Here is a 25,038-nt window from a genome sequence, read left to right as displayed (position 1 = left end):
GTGGCTGTTCTATTTCATCACCCTAGAAGTGTGGCCAATAATGGTGTGGCTTCTGGGGATAACCATCTGGGATCTTATCAGGGGGGAACACAGAACAGCATATTCCTCCTTATGGGATATAAAGCAAAGCACAGCATTACAAACTGATAACAAACATAACAAAATCCCTTCCTCCTAACTCCCCCCTCACTATACTTCCAACCCCAAAGAAGCATTGGTCGCCCTTCCTCCACTGAAACATAGAACTAACTATTCATTTGTGAGGGGTATATGTACCCAGGTGAGCCAAGGAGTCTTCCGCCTGCCATCCCTTGGAACTGCATTCAGCAATACTACATCAGGATACAGTGCTGCTAGCATGCTAAAGTATCTGATATGCAATATGAGGAGTCATCCTGGGTTTAGTCAAGGTGCAGGGTCAGTGTCTCCCAGCTGATGTTCCTTTTCTCCCTCAGAATCTGTAGTGACATCCGCCTCCTGATGTCCTGTGTGCTGCCATCGTGACCTCTTCCTCTGGTGCTTGCCGTTAGTTTCCTCTGGGCCTAGATCGGGTGCACTAGCTGAGTTGGAATAGTCCCTTTAGAGTGGTGGGTTGGGGACAAGTGGGCGCTGCTCAGTACACCACATCCATGCTGCCTTTGGAGAGTCAAAGAAGATTGTCTTGGAGTGATGGATCACCCGTAGTTTTGTGGGGTAGAGTAGCTTGTAGGGGACTTGCATGGCCTCCAGTTTAGCTTTAACCTGATCAAAGGATTTGCCTTGTGTATGGACCATGCGAGTGTAATCTAGGAAAATCAGTATGCGCCCGATCGGAACGACGTCGTTTGTAAGTCGGACGCGCTTGAGGTTTGAATCACTGTCCCTGTAGGTGGAGCCCCACGAGGTGGTTTCTGGGTGAGGGAGCAGTGTGCCTGTTCAATGACAAAACAGGGAGAGAGGCTTGCTGAGTCAAGCCAGGACCAGATCCATTGTTCAAGGAAATATTTTGGAGATTGGCTCTCCGACACCTCTAGAAAGCCAATGAAGCAGAGGTTGTCACGGCGGGCCGTGTTTTCAGCATCATCCATTCAGTCTTGAAGGGTCTATAAGTCTCGAGATAGTAGAGTTACCTCTGAAGAGAGGCGATTGACAGTGTCCTCCAGTGTTAAAATTCTTTCCTCTGCTTCGGACACCCTTTCAACCATTTGGCAGAGGTCCTGGCAAAGCAGGGCCACAACCAATCCCACCTCTGCAGTTTTCATCTCTAGTAGTGTTTAGGAGTCCTGAATGAATTGTAGGCTGATAGACGTATTGTCGCCACTCTTCGGCCTTCGGTCCCAGAGGCACCCTCAGGGGGTCTCTTTCGCTCCTCCCAGTGGTGCAATCTTTTTGCCCATTTTAGTCTGGCCTAGTGGGCCTTTGTCACAGCCCATGGTGCTTCAGCCAGAGCAGGGTTGTAAGTCTGTGATATTTAGGAATGTTTGGTGGCAAAGAAATGTCTTGTGGTACAGATTACAGCTGTCAAGGTTGATTTGGGGTTCACTCCTCAGTAGGAAGGAGCCGACTTGCTTGCATCAAAAATATATTTTGGGACGCACTAGCAGTTGTTCCTAGCTCTGTCCACAGGGTCTCAAATCACCAGCTGTCACAGTCCCCTTGTGTGTGTTCAGACTGCCATGACCTCAACACTCGGGTCAAGGGTTCATCCCGCCATCCACTTGTCCCGTATATAATTGTTGGGGGGCACGGAGTGGGGTCAAGGCTGGAAGTATCCCACCAGTTAGCTCCTCACAGACCAGGACTTGTCCTCCATGTCCTGGTCAAGCTCCCCACATCCTGGTAGTTGTAGGTTTAGGTGCCATCACCTGGATCCCCTGCACAGCAACGCCAGGGTTTAGATTGAGGGCCTCATCAACATCATCCCAGACTTCAAGGGTCAGGATCAGGATTACGAGCGCTTGTTCTTCCGGGGGATGAGGCACTTGGGAGAAAATAAATTATTTTGGCCTCGTTCCCACCCAGAGCCTCTAAAACAAGAGCTGGGATGTGCAAGCTTCGTGGCACTGCAGCAAGCCATGCTGAAAGCTCAACCTCGGCATAGTGGGCCGTGTGAAGTCTATGCCACTAAGGGGGTAAAACTATGAGGTGCGGGTATTGAGCGCTGCACAATGTACAGTCTTATGAGGTGGCGTGCTAGGATCCCAGGCGAGGAGGTACCGTGGGGCTGGGATAGGCTTCCACCGTGCTTGGCGCGCCTCGAGCATCGCATGGGCCTCAGAGCAATCCCTGCTCCAGTCCGCAGCTCGGTGGTGGGGGGCGGCTGGGTTGTGCAGAGGTCACTGCCGCAGCCCGCGGCTCAGTCTGCCCATTAAGAGTGGCGGCGGCGGGGGAGCTTCGTCGGCACTCCCGGCGTCTGCCCCAGCAGCGCAGGCCGGGGATGCCGATCAGACGCGCTCTGCCATATTGTAGGTGTTGCGTCTCGGCCACGTCTGCCGCCCTTGTCCTCTGAACCTCTGCAGGCGCCTACAGGGAGAGTCCCACCGCCTCCGCTGCTAGTCGGGAGCCGCAGGGACCCCCCTGAACTGCGTAGGTATGCCAGCACCCCCACACAAGGGGCGGCGGCTACGGGAGCCCGCCTTCTTGCCGACCAGCTCACGTCACTTGACTTGTTTTTTATTAAGAAATATCACCAAAGTTAGAATGGTCATTCAGTTATTTCCCAAGTCCAGCTATATGTTCTAATGAGAATTCTGTTGTATAACTGCTTACCTCTGCGAATTCATAGGGCAGTCTCTACTTCTAACAATGTTAGAGTACATGCTATGTGTGTGACACCCACAGCTTTCACTGCAAAACAGGTGAAAGTAGACGGCGTTGGTATCACCTGAGTTTGTCAGAGCGCTTTTTTGGACAAAGTGGAGCATTTCAGATTCAAATTGCTACGTAAAGGACATTTTAAATAAATTTCACAGTGTCAGAATAGATGTTAAACACTATTCCCTTTAAAGGCCTCCTTATATGCAGTCGTCTTTCATTTGCTGAAACCCTAATCTAGTAGTGAACACCCCTTAAAGCTTTGGCTAGTCTTCTTATTTTATGATCTCCCGTCCTTTCTTTAGTTCTGCATGAAAGCTTTGGTGTTTCTGCTTCGATGCTTGTTCATTTAATTTGTAAAGTAAAGTTTATTGAAACAGTTTGGAGCATTTAAAGCCTGTGTGATAGTTTTTAGAGTTTTAAAATGTGAACGATGATTTACCTAGTATGTAAAGTACGACTTACGCGTTTTTTTTAGTTTTTTTTGTTTTTATTCTAGTGTTGCACTAATGAATCACAGTTGTTGTCCAAATGTTATCGTGACTTACAAAGGGACGCTGGCTGAAGTCCGAGCTGTACAGGAGATTAAAGCTGGTGATGAGGTAAACAAATACTTTTTGATTTCTTTGTGTGTAGGGTTATGAACATTTTTATTGTAATTTTATTTGGGGATGTTTATAAAATTCAGACACAACCCCAAAGAATAGTAGAACATGTGAAAGAGGTAGTCATGCTTCGGGGTGCGCCAAATAAGCTTCCAATTATGGGCCTAATTTACAAAGGTTACTTACACTTTTGAGTAATTTACAATTTCTAGTAAGTTTACTACTTTTTTGGGCTGTTCACAAAATCCGAATAAGTTACACTCTTAGAGTAAATTTACACTGATTCTGTGACTATCTAAAAAGCAATAAGCTTTAACTGAAATGTGTAAATTATGCAAAAGGGTAAGTTACCTTTGTGAATCATGCCCTGTGAATCATGCCCCGTGTCTCTGCGCCACCATGCCTCCCCATTATGTTGCAGACTGCATCTCCATGACTGCCACATTGGAGATTATGTGCAGGATGTGAAAGTTCTGGATGGCCTCAGCCTCTGCTCAGAGAGGGACAATGCGGAAATCGATTGATTCTCCAGGAGCATTCTTGGCTACTCCTGGGATAGGGAAAACCTAAACTGGTCTCAACTCCAAATAGTTTCAACGACTTAATCCCCTAATGACTAGTTTTGGGATGCAGTGCTTTGCCTGCACCTAGGTGTGAAGCCAATTGCCTCAAGCACCCTTGCCACTACTAGTAAGAAGCACCCATCTTTTGGTTATGAATGATAATTGTATCGTATTGTTCAGTAGTATAATTGTCCCCTTAATACTAATAACGAATGTCAGAATGCGTGCAAAAGCAATCATAGCAGACTAAGGTACGACTCTGATTAGGGTACTGAAAGCTAATCTCATTTTTATTTTAACACTGAGTGCAAGATAGATGTTGAAAACTTCCCACAGAAATGAGAGTGAGCACACTGCCCAGTTCACCGGGTACTGTAGGTATCCGAGACACAGGTTTTGCACCTGAGCTGGCCTCCTGTGGTTATTCTTCTGGAGTCAAATGTGCCCATCATGAATGCCGGGGGCAGGACAATCCAGCCTATTTCCACTAATGTCCAACCTGTCCAGAAGCAGGAAAACCAAGCTCAATGTGAGTGGTTGGAATCTCAAACAGTGATGATACCCTGGTTGTGACTGGTATAGGGCTGGTCCCCAACAACTCAGGACTAGACATACAAACTAGAACACCACTCTAGTACTTTCAATAATTTCACCTTGCCAAGACCTGAGTCATCCACACTCTGGTGCCTTTCTGAACGTGAATTTGAGTGCCACCCATTTCTTTTAGGTTGGGATTAAGCCATGTGCTGAACTTCAGCAGGCCTGTCATCCTGATAGGATTGCTTTGGTGTAAGTCCCCAGACAGCTCAAGGTTTCAGAGACACTGTTCCAATGCATCAAAAATCCTCACTATCCCTCACCAAAAGCTTGAGGACAGATTCTAAAGAAACAGGCCTGCAAGAATAGACAAACTGAGTGGTGACTGCGCGCCTGCTGAGCACATTCCCTCTGCACTAACATCTACTTTATACTAGTGCCTTATTGGTGGTCCCTACTATCCTTGGAATGATGTGACATTCAACACAGGCCAATTACCTGCCTCAGTGATCTGGCAGCTGGATGAAGTGCACCCGGGCCAAACCTTTCTGAGCCTCCTGGCCCTGCCTGACTGTGGTCCAGTACCCCTCTGGCTGGTTTACTAGATCCATTTCTCTCTGCTTACAGCTCAGTTACCTCTGTAGTTTGAACCCCTGCCAGACTTCTCCTATTAGCAAGATTCTAGATTTTTTTTTTATCTAAGGATTTTGTTGGCCCTATAACTTCTGGGATCTGGGGAAAAGCCTAACATTTAGATGGTAGTCCCTTAGATCTTCTGCTGTCACCATGTTTCACCTAATTACCTTCAGAAACATGTGTACTAACTTCCACACCCACGAGCCACTAATCAGCACTCTAGTTATGAGCAAACTTAAATTCCGGGCACTGCACATGACAGATTCCAAGCAGGTTGCCACCTAACAAGTTGGGTATACATTTCATACCCTGCTGTTCTGAATTGTGCATGGTACACCAAGCTGTTTTATATTTTAGCTTCTCACATGTCGTGTCCTCTTTTGTGTTCCTTGACGATGTCCACCGACATGATCTCCCTGTTGTAGAGCCTTGATGCGCTTCTCCCTCCAGTCCATTGAAATGCTCGTACCCCACCTCTGGAAGGCCCTCACTGGTGTTTTCCCAGGACCCCCAATATTTCAAATAGGTTCTAAAAATCCACCTTTTAAACTATAAAATGCAGTCAGGTTACCCCCCTCTTTCTTCCTTGCCTACCCTGCTCTCCAGTGATCTGCACCTGTATATGTTGTCTTTTTGAAGTAACACTACTCATTAGTCTCTGTTACAGCATAAGCTTACCCCACAACCAGCATTTGCTCTCCTATTTTCTTTCTGGTGCTGTGTGAAGGGATCCCAGTACTCAGCTCCTGTTCACGCTGTTTATTAATTTTGCAGACTCTCGGGGCAGACGGAGTGCTTGCTTGGGCTCTAATTTATGTTTTTGGTCGTGCATTGCCACTGCCATTCACACATCACGGCCTTTCCCTTAGGAGGGGCGTGTTTACTGGACAGGAGAGCTATTGGTGATATCAAGGCTTGTCGATGCATTTAAGTGTCAGTCAATTCTGTCATCCTTGTTTTTTATAATGTCACCTGGAACGCCTAATGGTCTTTTTCTCTGATCTGAATACTCATTTGCTGTGATCGCATCATTAGGCTAATGGCATGTGATGTCTTTCCCACAAAGATCATCATTATGCCCTCCAGTAGTTTTCAGACCTGAACATTCCGACCTCCTAATGGTAACATAATGTTGACAACTACACCATAACAGTCCTTCCAGTCATGGATTCTATTCTGTGAAAGGTGTGTATTAGAACACGAAGAAACAGCACCTTCCTCCGGTTAGATGTTGTCAAAGCACTGTACATGGAGACGGTGAGACTGTAAGGACAAGATAGCTTACTGAGTTTAAGGCTTGAACAACTAGTCCTGTAACCTGCTGGCCACAAGTATGAAATCCCAGAAAGGCCAACTAACCATTCCACCCTTCCTGAGTTGGCAAATTATATTTCTTTAAATTGTATAATTGTAACATCTGTCATCACTAGCTCTTAGAAATGGTAGAATTGCCGTGTGAAGCGCTGTACAAAAACTAGTTCGTATTATATGTCAAGTTTTATGAAGAGACCTAGTGTGTTTCTGCGAGAGTATGTTCAGGAGGTTGACTGCACATTTGTGTTGAGCATTAACTTATCTCCCTTTCTCATTCCCATTCCTACATGTGAGATTCTTCCTTGTGAACATCTCATTTGTAGTAAACATTCCATCCTTCTTTTCTTCTCATCTATTGACAAGCCCCATAAAATGGTGCATTAACTACAGCTCCTCTTATTTTTTTTTTTTTTTGCTGTTTGACTTGGCAACTTTCTGTGGTGCTTTTTATTTTTTTCCTTATTACGTTTAGGTCCTCTGGCAGGACATTTCGGGGTCCTCTGTGATGGGTCATTCCCTTCCCTGTAGTTCCTTTTCATAAAATTGTGCAGAGCAAGGGACTACATGTCCTCCTGTCACCCCTTGTAACTCCCCTCTCTGGAAACCTGCTTCTTGTTTCTTGTCCTCTTGTTTGTTCAGGGCGGTCAGAGTATCGTATATTCTGTAGCCTGGAAGTGGGTAGCTGTTCTGCATTTGTCGTTTACAAAAATATTGTCCTATTGGATGTAGATTTAGTGTTATTACATCCAAACAGGTTGACATTTTTGTAAACAATATTTAGGACACATTATTTCAGACAGTTAAAATGTGGCTATGATATGTTAGTACCATACCCCCCTTTGGTCTGAAGTGAGCTAAGAATGTCCGGGTGTGGGGCGGCTGCATGAACACCGTATTACTTGGATGATAGGCTGGTCCTCTACCATTTTTGAGAGAAGAGAGAGGCGGATGTTCGCTAGGTATTTCTCCTATTGGTGATCGCATGTTTTCTGACCAGATCCAAGCTGACGATGTCCCAAGAACTACAGCTTATAGGTGCCAATGTTCAGGCAGATGCAGCTGTTAAGGTTTCGGGAGGGTCTGATCAGGCCTCTGGTTGGGGTGCCCCTTGAGGTCACAGGATATCCCAAAGAGGTAGTGTACTGGGGCAGAAGAGCAGTTAAAGGCATACACGGAAAAGGATAGCTATGGACAGGCAAAGGAAACAGGAAAGTAAAAGCAGAGCAACCTTAGTGTGAACAACAGGAAACAGATTACTAATGGACAAACACACTGGGGTTACCACTAAAGGTGTACACAGGGTAGGGCTCAGAACTTCCCACAGCAACAGGGAATGTCAATGCCTCTGTGCAGATTGCTCTTACAGATAGTCATCCCACAAGCCCCATAGAAAGGAGGCAGCAGAAGTGATTCTGTCTCTGGACTCTTAGAGCACAAACAAGGAGTGTATCTACATACACAAGACAAGCCCTTGTGGGTCCAGCTGGAAACAGTGGCAATTCCTGGAAAAACAGCAATAGCACACTGTCACTGTTAGGCACTAGATAAGACTTATAACACTAGACAAAGGATAGGGGCTGGAATTGCCTCCTGGAAACCAGGAGCCAACCCCAGTACAAAGGAAAACACGTATACACAGGTGAAGACTGATAGTACACTTACCAGACACAAATACCCAAGATGAAACGGAAACAGAAGGAAAAAACTAGGAGGCAGAGGCAGGAACTGGGAACAGGCTCAGGCTGAAGCAAAGGCAGGAAAGAGACTGAAAAACAGAGCACAAGCTCTGGCTGGAACAAGCAGAAACAGGAATGGAATACAGGGAGCTGGAACAAGCAGGAAACAGTACTGGGAAACTTAGAGCAGGTTCAGGCTGAAACAAGGTAGGAACAGGACTAAGAAACAGGGAGCAGGCTCTGGAAGAAACAAACCGGAACAAGGCTAGGAGACTGGGAGCCAACTCAGGCTGGAACAAGCAGGGACAGAGCAGAGAAACAGAAAGCAGATTCAAGCTGAAACAGAACAGGAACAAGACTGGAACCCATCCGATAAAGGGGACTTCTCGCATAGAAAATAATGTATAGGAGAATCCAGGCTTTCCTGACTACCAGGCTGTGCATTATGGGATTTATAGGCCCAGGAAGCAAATGTAATTCTACAAAAGCATGCCATAGCGAAAAGGGAAACAAACTGGAGTCAGAAAGGGACTCTAGATGAATGTTCAAGGTGATTTCCAGGCTAAAGACAGTCCCTCTACAGTGCTACTAGAGATGGGGTGACAGAGTTGTAACAGCAGCAGGAGTGTCCTTTGAACTGTACCAAGCCATTCTCCTGTGGCCTCAGCTTGGGTAATTTCTAACCAAGCAGTAAGTTTCATCCCTTGACTGTTTTCGGGTACTTTGGGCAAGGCGCCGTTTTGGTGCGGTTTGACAGTACATTCCACAGTGGTAGTATCTGGCCTCTAAGCATTACAACAGCAGGGTTCCTGTGTTGCAAGAGCTTGTACAGGAGCAGCGGCATTGGTTGGTTAGTGCCCACCTGAAAGAGGGATTTCCTCTTTAAACTTGGGAGGCGGTGGTATTGACCACACTTTTTTCCTTTTATTGTTTGAGAGCTTGAGAGACTTGTTAGCCACAGGGAAAGCCCAGTCCTCAGCGTCAGGTGTAAAAGAGACCTGGGTTTGGAGGCTGTGAAGACCTTTACTTTCAGCCTACTTGGGGAATTCTTGAGTTATAGCGTGTGTGACTGTAAATACACAGGTTTTGCATACTCCTGCCATCTAGTGTTGGGCTTAGATGTTTAAAAATGTGTTTTTCTTCAAAAAAGTCTTTTGAGTCACACAATCCTGTGACTCCTCCTCTTCGAGGTAATGCGCAGGGTCATTAGCTCCATCTTCAGATTGTTTTTTTCTTCCATCAGACTTGGACGTGGTTGTGGAAGCTCAATTTCGATGCTCTTTCTCAAAGGCTTATATAGTCCAGGAGAAGCTAATGCTGCCATTGAGGATTAATTCCACGACACAGTTAAAACATTGGTGGCAAGTCTCTGAGGAATCAACTCGTCGACTGTTCGGCACCTTACATCCAGAACCGAGACTGTTCTGAGAGGGTAATGGAAAGGATACCATTTCAAAGGTGCCTTCAGTGCAATGTCAATTATCCACACAACAATCTACACCCGGTCTGTAACTTGGGTTGCTCCCCAGAACACAACGACCAGGACTGTGTGGTGTGTCAGCAGTTTAAATTTAAAAAGACTTTGAAATCTTTGAAATACCATTGGGCACGATGACTTGAGCACAGTGTGGAGATCACCACAGAGCAGGAGTTATCAGAGTGAGAAGAGATCATCGGCGCCGATGAGGAGGAAGGGCACGAGGGAGGCGAGTTTGCAGGTGGTCCGCAAAATGTCACATCCTTGAGACTCTAACACCGGCATCCGAAGGCAGTGATGATGACCACCTATCTATCTCCTTCCATAAGGGTCCTGACATTGAGCTGGAGACAACCATGGGCCTGAAGACAGACAGTACCACGGGTCATGAGTAGTGTTTCCCCTCCAACCCCAATACACAAAGCATGACTGCAATACTTGTTGGGGCCATGCCCTGGAGAGGGTCGGCCCAGCAGCTCACTATACAACACAAGTCCTTGTGCTCTGCCACCAGGTGGTTCCGGTCAACACCAAGACAAGGCTTCAGAGCAGAGAAAGGACAAGAGGCCTCTCGATCCTGATTGGGCACATAGCTGTAGAAAGAAGCACAGCACAGATGCACCAAAACAACAAACCTGCAAATGTCACGCCCCTCCAACGTCGTCAAAGCCCTGGGCATCTAAGCCTCTAAAGCTGTCAGTATCAAAACCGTTGGTGGCAAAGAAATAGTCACCAAAAAGGCCATTCAAAAAGTCCTCACAAGGATTATTTGGGTGCCGAACCCAAAGCCTACTCTGAAATGCCAGGCTGCTATGGAAGAAGAGGGCCCAGTCTTTCGAACATCTACACCAGGTCCTTGACAAGCGGCAGCGAACAGTTGACCCAAAGACTGGGAGTCTCACTGTCCCTAAAAAGAAGAGGCTAGAGTTCGGAGAGCCTTTTCTGATTCCACCACCAAAGCGGCCTGTGGTCAACAAAGGCATCAGTCCACCCCCATCCTCATTACCACAAAGCTTACCAGCACTTTCACTGTTATCACAGTCGCCTACACATTCAACCAGTGGAAGTGTAAATCCCTGTTCCCCGGGGGATGATTTGAAAGGGCCTTCAAATTACCCACAGAGCCCTGATAATCCTTGGAAAGATTCTAATGTTGATCCACAGGATGACCCAAATTTAGAGGCAATCCCCGCCAGACAACACCATGAATTTTCACACTTCCTACAAAGAGCTGCAGCTTACCGCAAAGTGAAAATTGCACGTCACCCCTGAAGAGGAGGACTTTTTGGTGGAGACTTTATACAGAACGAAAAGGACCGTTCAGTATCTACCTATGATGGTCTGTGCTAAAACCATCAAGAGAATTTCAAAGACCTCGTCAAAAGTACTTATTCCAAGGTCGATTAAATGTTAGATGAGATGAAGGAGAACACTGAGACAACAAAGGCAATGGGTGCACTACAAGCAGCAACCCCATGCCAAGCAACTGGGGAAAGGTGAAATTAAACCATCCACCTCAGACCAGGTACAACCAAAGACAGCAGCAGGCTTACCATCAGCTGGGAGGTAAAGGTTTTGGCAGTGGCTCATATAGAGGCAATGGAAGCAGAGGAAAAGGTAGAAGTGTGCCAGCCAAAGATGCCTCCACTACCAAAAAACGACTCTCCTTGTGTCTCCCCTGACCACACAACACTTGTTGGGGAAAGACTTCTGGGGTTCCAGACACATTGGGCAGACATAACGTCCAACCGATAGGTGCGTTCATTTGTACTGGATGGATATTGCATTGAGTTCCTATCAACACATCCAAACATTCCTCCACGCAGACACATCCTCAGCCTCAAGGAAGATTTTAGAGGCGCCTCTTGCAAAAAGGGCAATCAAGACAGTCCCAAAACAGAATCAAGGCAGAGGAGTGTATTCCCTGTACTTCTTAGTTCCAAAAAAGGATAGGATAATAAGGTCTATAGTAGACCTCAGGCCTCTGAACCAATACATCCTAATGGAACATTTTCGTATGGTGACTCTTTGGGATGTAAAAACTTTCACAAGAAGGCAAGTTCATGACCGCCTCAAACTCGGAGGCACATAGTTTCACATTCCCACCCATCCTTCTCACCATAAATACCTGACATTCCTGGTAAGTGGTTGACATTATCAATTCAAAGTATTGCCCATCGGAGCCACAGCAGCTCCAAGGATATTCACAAAATGTAATGCAGTAGTAATGCCTCACCTAAGGATAATGAGTAAACATGTCTTACGCTATTTGGATGATTTGCTGTCTCCCTGCTCCGCAGATTGGGATTCACGATAAATTCCACAAAGTATCATCTGGAACTACTCCAAATCAAATCCTATGTGGGTGGGATTCTCAGCTCTGTCACAGCCAAAGACTACCTTAATTCCCAGAAAGTTCAGAATCTACAGAACCAACTGGCTCTTTTTTCAGCCACATAGTCCCCTGCCAGTCAGGATAGTAATGTGTCTCATGGGCATGATGGCCTCTTGCATAGCCATTGTACCCTATTCCAGGCTACACAAGCACCCCTTACAGGAGTGCTTGGTGTCACAATGGCACAGATGGACAGCAACCTGGTGGATTTAGTGTTGATTCAGCCTACAGTTTATCGTTCCCTGCAAGGGTGGAACAGCAGCAGTCTGCAGCAGAGAAGGGCTTTCATGGACCTACTCACTTAAGTGATTATTACCTCAGATGCATCACTCAAGGGTTGGGGGATCGCACATGTTGGAGAATACAACTTCTCAACAAAGGACTCCCCACATCAACGTTTTAGAGCTCCCAATTCAGCTGGCGGTCAAGGCCAAAAATTGATAATATGACAGCAGTGTAATGCATACAGAAACTAGGAGCCACTCATTCTCTCTCTTCGGCTAATACAGAGAATATGGAAATGAATAATTTGCCATCATGTCCAACTCCTAGCAGCGTTTCTCCCGGTAGCAGAAGACTTTGAGTACCTCTTAAGCAGGATGCAACAACAAATCAATGAGTGAGAACTTCATCCACAAGTCCTTCCACTGTACTTTCAAATTTGTGGAATGCCAAAAATAGATTTCTTTGAAACAGCAGAGAAAGCAAAATGCCAACACTTTGCCTCCAGATTTCATCACCCACAGCCACTAGGCAATGCACTATGGATGAATTGGTTGGGTATATTTGCCTGTGCTTTTCCGTCTCTACCACTACTTCCATATGTGGTGAAGAATCTAAGGCAAACCTCTCTCACCCTAATGCTAGAAGCCCCAAATGGGCTTGACAACCTCTACTTAGTTGTCAGCAGTCCCCACACGAGAAGCTTCTCAACAGGCAGGACCTTCCACACAAAATCACAGAACAATCAGACACCCAAATCATAAACAGCTCAATCTAGCTGGCTCCTGAAGTCCTTCAGTGTGGGTACCTAAACCTACCCTCGCGAGGTATGGATATCCTTAAAGAAGTGAGGTGTCCTGCCACTAGAACCTGCTATGCAGCTAAGTGGAAAAGAAGTGTTTGTTATTGTACTGTACAACACATTGACCCTATCAACCCTACTGTACAAAAAGTATTTTGTTACCTACTGCATTTTCCAAGGTCAGGTCTCCCCTATACATCTATAAGAATTTACCTTGCAGCCATTGCTGCATACCTACAAAACGGGGAGCCCTGTTCTCCGTTTGGAATTCCGGTTGTCAAAGTGTTCATGCAAGGTTTGAAAAGGATAATGCCTTTAAGAACTTTACCTGCCCTAGTATGGAATTTTAATGTGGTACTAACTAGACTCATTAGTCCCCATTTTGAGTCCCTACACTCTTGTTCACTTCAATAATTATCATTGAAATTTGCTTTCATAGTGGCAGTTACTTTCTTGAGAATAGTTAGTGAAATACACTTAACATGAGCCGTTCTTTCAAATACATCAGGACAGAGTTGTCCTAAGAACCAGTTTAACATTTTTGCCTAAAGAATTGTCATCCTTTCATCTCAGTCAGACCTTTGAGTTGCCAACTTTCTTTCCCAATCGAGAGTCTATATCAGAAAGAGGACTTGACACTTTAGATATTACGAGAGCCTTAATATACTAAATTGACAGAACTAAAACTGTTAGGAAAACACAACAATGGTTTGTAGCTTTGTCCAACCTGAGACAGGGTCACTATATATCCAAAGCAGAAATTACAAGATGGATAGTCTAATGTATTCAAACTTGTTATGGCAAGGCGAAGAGGAGCTTACCGGTCCCCCCAAGAGCACATTCTCCAAGGAAAAAGAGTGCTTCTGTGGCTTTCTTAATAACATTCCTGTAGACGACCTTTGTAAAGCAGCTACTAGGTCAACCCCGAACACATTTACTAAACAGTACTTTTTGATTGTCTTTGCAAACCAACAAGCATGTGCAGGACGAGCCATACTGAAAACTTTATTTCAAATATCTACAGCATCCAGTGTATAGCCACTGCGTGGGGAGAACTGCTTAACAGTCTATGCAGAGCAAGTATATCTAGAGCCACACTTGCCACAAAATTATTATGTTACTTTCCATCTAAGCATCTATTTGTTGCATGTAGTGCTTAAGATTCACATGCACTCACCTCCCCAAAAGTAATTGGTTGTTGCAGATAATACTCAGACAATTCATGTAATCACTTTATTTACTTTCACATTGCATTGCCATCACTACAGGCACATTCTAGCTCACTATAATTGCACCCGATATATGATAAACAATCTAAAGATGACCATGCGCACTACCTTGAAGAGGAGGGGCCACAGGATCTTGTGACTCAAAAGGCTTCTTCAAAGAAAAGCAAGTTGTAATCATCTGAGCCTTACAGTAGATGGTAGGAGTATGCAAAGCTTGTGAATCTACAGTACTACATGAAAACTGTAAACTTCGTACTTGTATAGCGCACTACTCACCCGTTAGGGCATACCACTGTGGAACCCCTCCTGGCTTTTCCCTGTGAGGTGCCCACTCCTGGGCAACCTCCAAGGTGAAGCCAGGCATCCAAGCGCTGTTGGGGCCGTTGTGGAGATTAAGCAAGCTATTGCCCAGAGTCACAGAGTGGGACCCATGAATCAGATTAGGCACCGATGCGAGAATTATCAGGTCCGAGGAAATTGAGCCCAAGACCTGCTGAAGCAGGAATTGAACCCTGGTCCCGGGCCAGATTTCTGCATCAGGGTCTGCCGCTCTAACCATTGAGCCACACTTCTCCACGAAACAAGTGGATGTTTACCAGAAGAGCTAAGGATTATGTTACTTAACTTGTAATCTGTTTTGGGGCTTCTCCCAGGGATTTACTTCTGATTTTGACTCCTTCCCATGGCGAGGTTCCTCTGAATATTTTGTCCATTAAATATTTTTCCTGATGGCTAGCTCACTCAACATCCTGGCCAAGGTGACATACTCTGGAGTGTGTAGAGTTAACTCACTATCTCAGGATTTGTTCAGATCATAAGGTGCTAAGGCGGGTCAACATTTCCTTCCTAAGATCTATTTTCCATCTGGATGCTTAAGTTGTGTTGCCAATTTTTATTCTAGAAAAGTAAAAAGAGATGGGTGGACTGCTTGAATTAATCTTTATTACTGGTAATTAGCTAGACCGCATTCCAGTACAGCATTTTTTGCCCATTGTGCCACTCCAGACAGAGACCAGAAATATGCAGACCAGTCTTTGTCCTGCTCTAGTAGTTAGTCAGTCCAGTCTCAACTGCCAAGACCGGTCTCCTCCATACGGGAACACGAACAATCCTTGACTGAGCTACAATGCGGCATGAGGATTCACCTTTGGTGAGATTAATTTAAGCATTCCATCCATCACTTTGCTGTTTGTTGTTGTCCATCCTGGCCCAGTTACCCCGTAGGATTTATCTGTGCATTCTTAAGATGTTTGCAAGGCTGTAGCAATTGACTAGACACTACTGTTTCCTTTCGGTGTCATTGCAGCCTTTTTTGTGACGGTTGGCATGTCTCAGCAGTCTTCTGTTTGTGTGTATGACCATGGTCTGAGATTTCTGGCAGGGCTGTCCCCTGAAGAAGAGTCAAGATACTTGCTTGAGGTGAATTGCTTGTGGTGCTTTAGGCACCACCAAATGGTTGGCAGGATTTGAAACAGAGCTGGGGCCAGATATACAAAGCTATTTTGTGGTCGGAAATGGCGACATCTGCCTTTTGCGACTACAAAATGGCCTTGTCGCATGTATCATCCCTATTTTGCGAGTTGGTAACCTGTTACTGACTAACAAGATAGGGATTGCAACTCGCTATTAGGAAGAGGCGTGCCAAGGGCGTCCCTTCCTAATTGTGACTAGGAGGCCCATGTAAGATTGTTTTGTGACCGTGAATGCGGTTACAAAGCAATCGCAGCTACCACCAGTTTGAAATTGATGGTAACCCATTCGCAAATGAGAAGGGGTCCACAAGGGACCCCTTCCCCTTTGTTAATGTGAGTACCAACATTTTTGGACCACTGCCTACTCTGAAAAGTTGAAACTGAAGCGTTTCATTTTTATTTTTGAAATGCAGCCCATTTTCCTTTAACGAAAACAGGCTGCATTAAAAAAAAAACGCTTTTTTCAAAAGCAGTCACAGAAATGGTGTTCTTCTAACCCCAACAGGCCACCAACCCTGTAAGTGCGGCCATTCCCAAATGGGTGAAACATTACGACCTGCCTCATGAATGTTAATGAGACAGGTCCCTTGCGACCCATTTGCGAGTCGCAAGACGTGCGGTTGACACTGTTGTACATTTTGTATTACGACTCGCAATTTGCAAGTCGCAGAAAACAAAATGGTCGTACATCTGTTACTGTTCCTACTTCCACTCAGGACTTATTTAAATATGCTTCGTTTCACTTGGACATTCCTAATACGTGTTCCTTGGATCCGCACATCTTGTACATAGAATACTCCTCCTTCAGCGCACTAACTTCTACTCCTTTCGGCTTTTAGGTAAAACAATGCTCCCAGTTTATTGTGTTCTCCCTTCCGAGCCCCTCCTTCTCAGGGCCTTCAGGCCCAGCCCCCAGTGGAGCCTCGTGCCCTGTATTCTCCGCTGCCCCTGCGCACCTGCAGTGGGCTCCTGTGTGAGCCTTTGTTCGTGTTCTGTTATTGTGTTGATACTTCGCGCCTCTGCACAGTGCTGTGATCTTGTAGGCTATATAAGACTGCATGAATACATATTTAAATAAAAAAGAATTACAGAAGCTGCGCTGCCTTTCTGTCGAGGAGCATTTCTCCTCGGGACCCTGTGCCTTTATGGTTAAGATTTAAACGTAGTATTTATTGTCTGTCATGCTAATCACTTTGGACAACTGTGGAAGCCCCGGTGTAGATTGCAGCTCAGCAAAGGGACAGATAGCGCACTGGGGGTACAGAAGAGGCGCTTGTTTTCATCTCTAAAACTAGAGGCAACGAGAGGCTTTTGCAAAAAGAAAGGACGGCGATGTAGTGGCGGTGGAAAGAAGAATAAACATCTAGTTGAATGTTGAAAAATGAGGAAGAACAATGCACAACAGCGCATGTAAAGAGCAGATAAAGAATACATGACAAAGGTGACCAAGTGTACTGCACCCAGGATCGTGTAATCTGCGTTTGCCTCGCGCTGCAGTGCAGGACAAGGCACACTTTCTGCCAGGGCTTCCTGCGTGACATGGGATATCTCTCTGGCAGGCTTCAGCAGAGTGTGCAGTGTCGCCTTTGACTAAGCCTGCTAAGCGTTTTGCATCTTGATGAATGCTTAATCTGACTTTAGACATTAAACAGATATCCCTCTTAGACAAACTTGGACAAGCTGTGGAATCCAGCAGCACATTACGGCGAATTATCTTGTTTTCCCAGCTGTTGCCTCGTATGGTTGCGCGGCCTGTGGCGCCATCTCCTGGCCGTGCGTGCCAACTGCAGACAGCAGCGGCAGCTTAACCCTCCATGGAAAGGTGTCTTGGTCTTGTCCTGTGGTGTGCTTGCCATCTTGAAGAGTGACAATAAACGATACTGGAAGAACAGGAAGTCCCAGCTGTTTCTTTAGTCGTTGGCATCTTGCAGAGAAGAGCCTAGGTTACATCCACAGAAGCTTTGTGTGCGGCTTGTTTACACTTGGAAAGCAAGAGGCTGGTGGAGAGTTATGGCTCAGCATGTAATGTCCTGCTGGACACATAACTAGTTCTGTCCCTCCCTGAGGGGTGGCCTTAGGCCCATCCCCACAGACACCCAACACAGGCTCACCGGTCACGTGATCCTATGAATAAAAGAGCCCGGGCGCACGTCGCGCGTGCCAGTGGCCAGTTATGCATGATACTTCCATACCTTTGCCTTCGTCATTATTTCATTTATTTTGTGGGCCCGGGACCCACTAATTTTCACAGCAAGGCGCGCTATTCACCCGTGACTATTCTTCCTGTATAAATCATCATCTTCATCTAATGCACGTCACTATTGATGATGTCAGCCCTGACTGCTGGGGGGAGGGGAGAAAGTTCAACAACTGGAAAGTGAAAGCGCAAAAGATGCACCCATTGTCTGTCATAATATTTTCTTTTTGAAACGTTTCATTGTCCTAGTGTAAACTGAAGTCTAATATTTTCACTAGAGTTTACAGGGGATATTTCTGTGATTTGCTGTGTTTTGCTTTTGTGCGGCGTGCAATAGTTTGAGTAGTGATCGGGACGCATACAGAGATAAGGCGTGACATGCAGAGTGACACAAACAAAACAGGATTGTGTAAATTGAGGGTTGTTCATATAGGAAGGGGCAAGAGCTGAGCAATGAAAAACGTGTACAGCCCCTGGCCATCCCTAGAGATAACTTTATGTTCGATGGCATCTGTCGCTGTAGATACGCATGTTCTGCAATAGCTCGCCATCTGGTGTTGGGCCGGAGTGTTACAAGTTGTTTTTCTTCGAAGAAGTCTTTCGAGTCACGGGACCGAGTGACTCCTCCTTTTGTCTCCATTGCGCATGGGCGTCGACTCCATCTTCGATTGTTTTTTTTCCGCCATCGGGTTCGGACGTGTTCCTGTCGCTCCGAGTTTCGGAACGGAAAATTAGCTAATTTCGGAAGATTTTCGTCGGTATTGTTGCGTTCGGGATCGGCGTACTTAGATTTCACACCGCATCGAAGATCGAAGAGCTCCGGTGCCCTTCGGGGTAGTTTTTCGATCCTCCGTCGGGGCCTGGTCGGCCCGACCGCGTGCTGAACAACGCCGATGGAACGGACCCCGTTTCGTTTCTGCCCCAAATGCCACAATAAATACCCCTACACAGACCAACACTTGGTCTGCAACCTGTGCCTGTCACCTGAGCACAGCGAAGACACCTGCGAGGCCTGTCGTGCGTTCCGGTCCCGAAAAACACTCCGAGACCGTCGAGCCAGAAGACTTCAAATGGCGTCCGCACCGACAGCCCAACGGGAGTTCGAGGAACAGGAAGAAGAAGGTACCTTCTCGATCCAAGACTCAGACTCCGAAGGATTCGACGACACACAAACCGTGAGTAAGACGTCGAAAACCACACAAAGAAACATTTACAAGGCCCAGGGGACGCCACTGCCACCAGGCCATGGCTCCACCCATAAATTCGGTGACCGACCGTCGGCACCGAAAAAGGCCAAAACAGTGCCGAGATCGTCCGACTCCGGTCGAGACACCGGCACGCAGCCTTCTCGGGACCGAGAAAGTGCTGGAGACAAGCCTCGACACCGAGATGCCGGTGTGGACACGGCTCGACGCCGAGACAGCGGCACCGAAACAGATCGACGCCGAGAGGTTTCGGCCCCGAAAATGAAAAAAGTCACCTCGGAGCCGAAAAAACACGCAGACAAAGTTTCGACGCCGAAACAAACTGCAAGCGACCCAGCTTCAGGCTCTTATACAGAAGAGCACTCGCTAACCTCCCAAATGCAAAAGCATAGGTTTGAGGAAGAGCTACAAGCAACTGATGTGGACCATACGCAAAAGCGTATCTTCATTCAGCAGGGGACAGGAAAAATAAGCACCCTTCCCCCCATTAGGAGAAAGAGAAGGTTGGAGTTCCAGACGGAACAAGCACCACAACCAAAAGTGGTTAAAAGAATTACACCACCACCCTCTCCTCCGCCCGTGATTAACGTTTCACCAGCACAAACTCCATCTCACTCCCCAGCTCACACCACCATGAGCCAGGGTGACCAAGATCAGGACGCATGGGACCTATACGACGCCCCAGTGTCAGATAACAGCCCGGAGGCCTACCCTACAAAGCCATCTCCACCAGAAGACAGCACCGCGTACTCTCAGGTGGTGGCTAGAGCAGCACAATTTCATAACGTAAGCCTCCACTCAGAACAGGTCGAGGATGATTTCTTGTTCAACACACTCTCCTCCACCCACAGCTCCTACCAAAGCCTGCCTATGCTCCCTGGTATGCTCCGGCACGCAAAAGACATATTTAAGGAGCCGGTCAAAAGTAGGGCAATCACACCAAGGGTGGAAAAGAAGTATAAGCCGCCTCCTACGGACCCGGCTTTCATCACTACACAGCTGCCACCAGACTCTGTTGTTGTAGGAGCAGCTAGGAAAAGGGCCAACTCTCACACATCTGGAGATGCACCACCCCCAGATAAAGAAAGCCGCAAGTTCGATGCAGCTGGTAAAAGAGTCGCAGCACAAGCTGCAAACCAGTGGCGCATCGCGAACTCCCAGGCACTACTTGCGCGCTATGACAGAGCCCACTGGGACGAGATGCAACATCTCATTGAACATCTGCCCAAGGACTTCCAAAATAGGGCGAAACAAGTGGTTGAGGAGGGACAGACCATCTCCAACAACCAGATACGTTCCTCCATGGACGCTGCAGATACAGCTGCACGGACAATTAATACATCTGTAACTATCAGACGGCATGCATGGCTCCGAACGTCTGGATTTAAACCAGAGATTCAACAAGCAGTTCTCAATATGCCTTTTAATGAAAAAGAACTGTTCGGTCCAGAAGTGGACACAGCGATTGAGAAACTCAAAAAAGATACGGACACTGCCAAAGCCATGGGCGCACTCTACTCCCCGCAGAGCAGAGGGAATTACAGCACATTCCGTAAAACGCCCTTTCGAGGGGGGTTTCGGGGTCAAAGCACACAAGCCAGCACCTCACAAGCAACACCGTCCACTTACCAGGGACAGTATAGAGGAGGTTTTCGGGGACAATATAGAGGAGGGCAATTCCCTAGAAATAGAGGGAGATTTCAAAGCCCCAAAACCCCTACTACTAAACAATGACTCACATGTCACTCACCCCCTCCACACAACACCAGTGGGGGGAAGAATAGGTCATTATTACAAAGCATGGGAGGAAATCACTACAGACACTTGGGTTCTAGCAATTATCCAACATGGTTATTGCATAGAATTTCTACAATTCCCTCCAAACATACCACCAAAAGCACAAAATTTAACAACACACCATTCCAATCTCCTGGAGATAGAAGTGCAGGCACTATTGCAAAAGAATGCAATCGAATTAGTGCCAAACACACAAATAAACACAGGAGTTTACTCACTGTACTTTCTGATACCAAAGAAGGACAAAACGCTGAGACCAATCCTAGACCTCAGAGTAGTGAACACTTTCATCAAATCAGACCACTTCCACATGGTCACACTACAAGAAGTATTGCCATTGCTAAAACTACACGACTACATGGCAACTTTAGACCTCAAGGATGCTTATTTCCATATACCAATACACCCATCGCACAGGAAATACCTAAGGTTTGTATTCAAAGGAATACATTACCAATTCAAGGTACTGCCTTTCGGATTAACAACCGCACCAAGAGTCTTTACCAAATGTCTAGCGGTAGTCGCTGCACACATAAGAAGGCAGCAAATACATGTGTTCCCATATTTGGACGACTGGCTAATCAAGGCCCATTCGTTCATACAGTGCTCAAATCACACAAATCAGATCATACAAACCCTCTTCAAACTCGGGTTCACCGTCAATTTCACAAAATCCAAAATTCTGCCACGCAAGGTACAACAATACCTGGGAGCCATAATAGACACATCAAAGGGAGTAGCCACTCCAAGTCCACAAAGAATTCAAAATTTCAACACCATCATACAACGCATGTATCCAACACAAAAGATACAGGCAAAGATGGTATTACAACTCCTAGCCATGATGTCATCATGCATAGCCATTGTCCCAAACGCAAGACTGCACATGAGGCCCTTACAACAATGCCTAGCATCACAGTGGTCTCAAGCACAGGGTCACCTTCTAGATCTGGTGTTAATAGACCGCCAAACTTACCTCTCGCTTCTGTGGTGGAACAACATAAATTTAAACAAGGGGCGGCCTTTCCAAGACCCAGTGCCACAATACGTAATAACAACAGATGCTTCCATGACAGGGTGGGGAGCACACCTCGATCAACACAGCATACAAGGACAATGGAACGTACATCAAACAAAACTGCATATCAATCACCTAGAACTTCTAGCAGTTTTTCAAGCACTAAAAGCTTTCCAACCAATAATAGTTCACAAATACATTCTCGTCAAAACAGACAACATGACAACAATGTATTATCTAAACAAGCAGGGAGGGACGCACTCCACGCAGTTAAGCCTGCTAGCACAAAAAATTTGGCATTGGGCAATTCACAACCAAATTCGCCTAATTGCACAGTTTATACCAGGGATACAAAATCAACTCGCAGACAATCTCTCTCGAGATCACCAACAGGTCCACGAATGGGAAATTCACCCCCAAATTCTGAACACTTATTTCAAACTCTGGGGAACACCTCAGATAGACTTGTTTGCGACAAGGGAGAACGCAAAATGCCAAAACTTCGCATCCAGGTACCCACACAAACAATCCCAAGGCAATGCCCTATGGATGAACTGGTCAGGGATATTTGCTTACGCTTTTCCTCCTCTCCCTCTCCTTCCTTACCTGGTAAACAAACTCAGTCAAAGCAAACTCAAACTCATATTGATAGCACCAACTTGGGCAAGGCAACCCTGGTACACAACGCTGCTAGACCTATCAGTGGTACCCTGCATCAAATTGCCCAACAGGCCAGATCTGTTGACACAGCACAACCAAAAGATCAGACACCCAGATCCAGCATCGCTGAATCTAGCAATCTGGCTCCTGAAATCCTAGAATTCGGGCACTTACAACTTACCCAAGAATGTATGGAAGTCATAAAACAAGCAAGAAGGCCATCCACCAGGCACTGCTATGCAAGTAAATGGAAGAGGTTTGTTTGCTACTGCCATATTAATCAAATACAACCATTACACACAACTCCAGAACATGTAGTGGGTTACTTGCTTCACTTACAAAAATCTAACCTAGCTTTCTCTTCCATTAAGATTCACCTTGCAGCAATATCTGCATACCTGCAGACTACCTATTCAACTTCCCTATATAAAATACCAGTCATTAAAGCATTCATGGAGGGCCTTAGGAGAATTATACCACCAAGAACACCACCTGTTCCTTCATGGAACCTAAATGTTGTCCTAACTAGACTTATGGGTCCACCTTTTGAACCCATGCACTCCTGCGACATACAGTTCCTAACCTGGAAGGTGGCATTTCTCATCGCCATTACTTCCCTGAGAAGAGTAAGCGAGATTCAGGCGTTTACTATACAGGAACCTTTTATACAACTACACAAAAATAAAGTCGTCCTAAGGACCAATCCTAAATTTTTGCCAAAGGTTATTTCACCGTTCCATCTAAATCAAACAGTGGAACTTCCAGTGTTCTTTCCACAGCCAGATACCGTAGCTGAAAGGGCACTACATACATTAGATGTCAAAAGAGCATTGATGTATTACATTGACAGAACAAAAAACATCAGAAAGACTAAACAACTCTTTATTGCATTTCAAAAACCTCACGCAGGAAACCCAATTTCAAAACAAGGTATAGCCAGATGGATAGTTAAATGCATCCAAATCTGCTACCTTAAAGCTAAACGACAGCTGCCCATTACACCAAGGGCACACTCAACCAGAAAGAAAGGTGCTACCATGGCCTTTCTAGGAAACATCCCAATGCAAGAAATATGTAAGGCAGCCACATGGTCTACGCCTCACACATTCACCAAGCACTACTGTGTAGACGTGTTATCCGCACAACAAGCCACAGTAGGTCAAGCCGTATTAAGAACATTATTTCAGACTACTTCCACTCCTACAGGCTGATCCACCGCTTTTGGGGAAATAACTGCTTACTAGTCTATGCAGAACATGCGTATCTACAGCGACAGATGCCATCGAACTGAAAATGTCACTTACCCAGTGTACATCTGTTCGTGGCATCAGTCGCAGTAGATTCGCATGTGCCCACCCGCCTCCCCGGGAGCCTGTAGCAGTTTGGAAGTTACCTTCAATTATTTATATATGTATCATCTCAACCTTAAATAGGTGCATACTTAGTCACTCCATTGCATGGGCACTATTACTACAATTCAACTCCTACCTCACCCTCTGCGGGGAAAAACAATCGAAGATGGAGTCGACGCCCATGCGCAATGGAGACAAAAGGAGGAGTCACTCGGTCCCGTGACTCGAAAGACTTCTTCGAAGAAAAACAACTTGTAACACTCCGGCCCAACACCAGATGGCGAGCTATTGCAGAACATGCGAATCTACTGCGACTGATGCCACGAACAGATGTACACTGGGTAAGTGACATTTTCATTATGTTTTTTTGGGCGGAAGGTAGAGTTGCATGGTTGCGTCCCAGGTCTAAAGAGACGAAAAACAGGTCACTGTTGGGAAATACTGTTGATTAAATACTGCAGTGAAATAAGCACCTACACCAAATTATATTTTTATTTTGGACGCTTTGCATGCATTTTTTAAAACCATTTTTAAAGGGGTGTCTACTGCTTCAGCCATCCCGTTGTTCAATGTCTGCTTCACCTAATAACTGTGCTTTGTTTTTCAGATTTTTACCAGCTACATCGACCTTTTGTATCCAACGGAAGATAGAAACGACAGGCTGAAGGACTCTTATTTCTTCAGCTGCGAGTGCAAGGAGTGCACAACAAAAGCAAAGGCAAGAAGAAAGAAAACACACGCACAAACTCCCCAACTCACTACTACCTTGCCACACACCACACACATTCCGATGAAACACCCATTCCCACACACAGTGCCACCACTCTCCACTCGCTTTTGCCAAACACTTCTGCCAAACGTTTACAAACACATTCACCCACACACTCCCTCCCACACCCACGCAAGCGTTTATGTCATCCATTTTATTCATTTTTCCCTAACTTTCCACTTGGCTCTTTGCTGTGATTGGGGGAGAGTACAGTTGATTTTTACAGCAAGTTGTATACAAACGTTCCACGCAAAAAGGCGTTGTAAGTCTTCTGACAAAAGCAACCACTTGACCTTGAGCCATACCACAATTCAGTTCT

General features: G+C 46.0%; 1 protein-coding gene across 1 annotated transcript in view; it reads left to right on the top strand.

Annotated features, from left to right (window-relative positions):
* Positions 1–25,038, top strand: part of SMYD2 (SET and MYND domain containing 2) — a 203,154-nt gene that overhangs the window by 126,923 nt on the left and 51,193 nt on the right. Inside the window, exons 7-8 of the mRNA XM_069233900.1 lie at positions 3,293–3,395; positions 24,558–24,668. Of these exons, the coding sequence (XP_069090001.1) occupies positions 3,293–3,395; positions 24,558–24,668 (214 nt within the window). The remainder of the gene's footprint in view (positions 1–3,292; positions 3,396–24,557; positions 24,669–25,038) is intronic.

The sequence above is a fragment of the Pleurodeles waltl genome, chromosome 5, assembly GCF_031143425.1.
Source record: "Pleurodeles waltl isolate 20211129_DDA chromosome 5, aPleWal1.hap1.20221129, whole genome shotgun sequence".
Classification (NCBI taxonomy): Eukaryota; Metazoa; Chordata; class Amphibia; order Caudata; family Salamandridae; genus Pleurodeles; species Pleurodeles waltl.
This window is presented reverse-complemented; position numbering and strand designations above follow the sequence as displayed.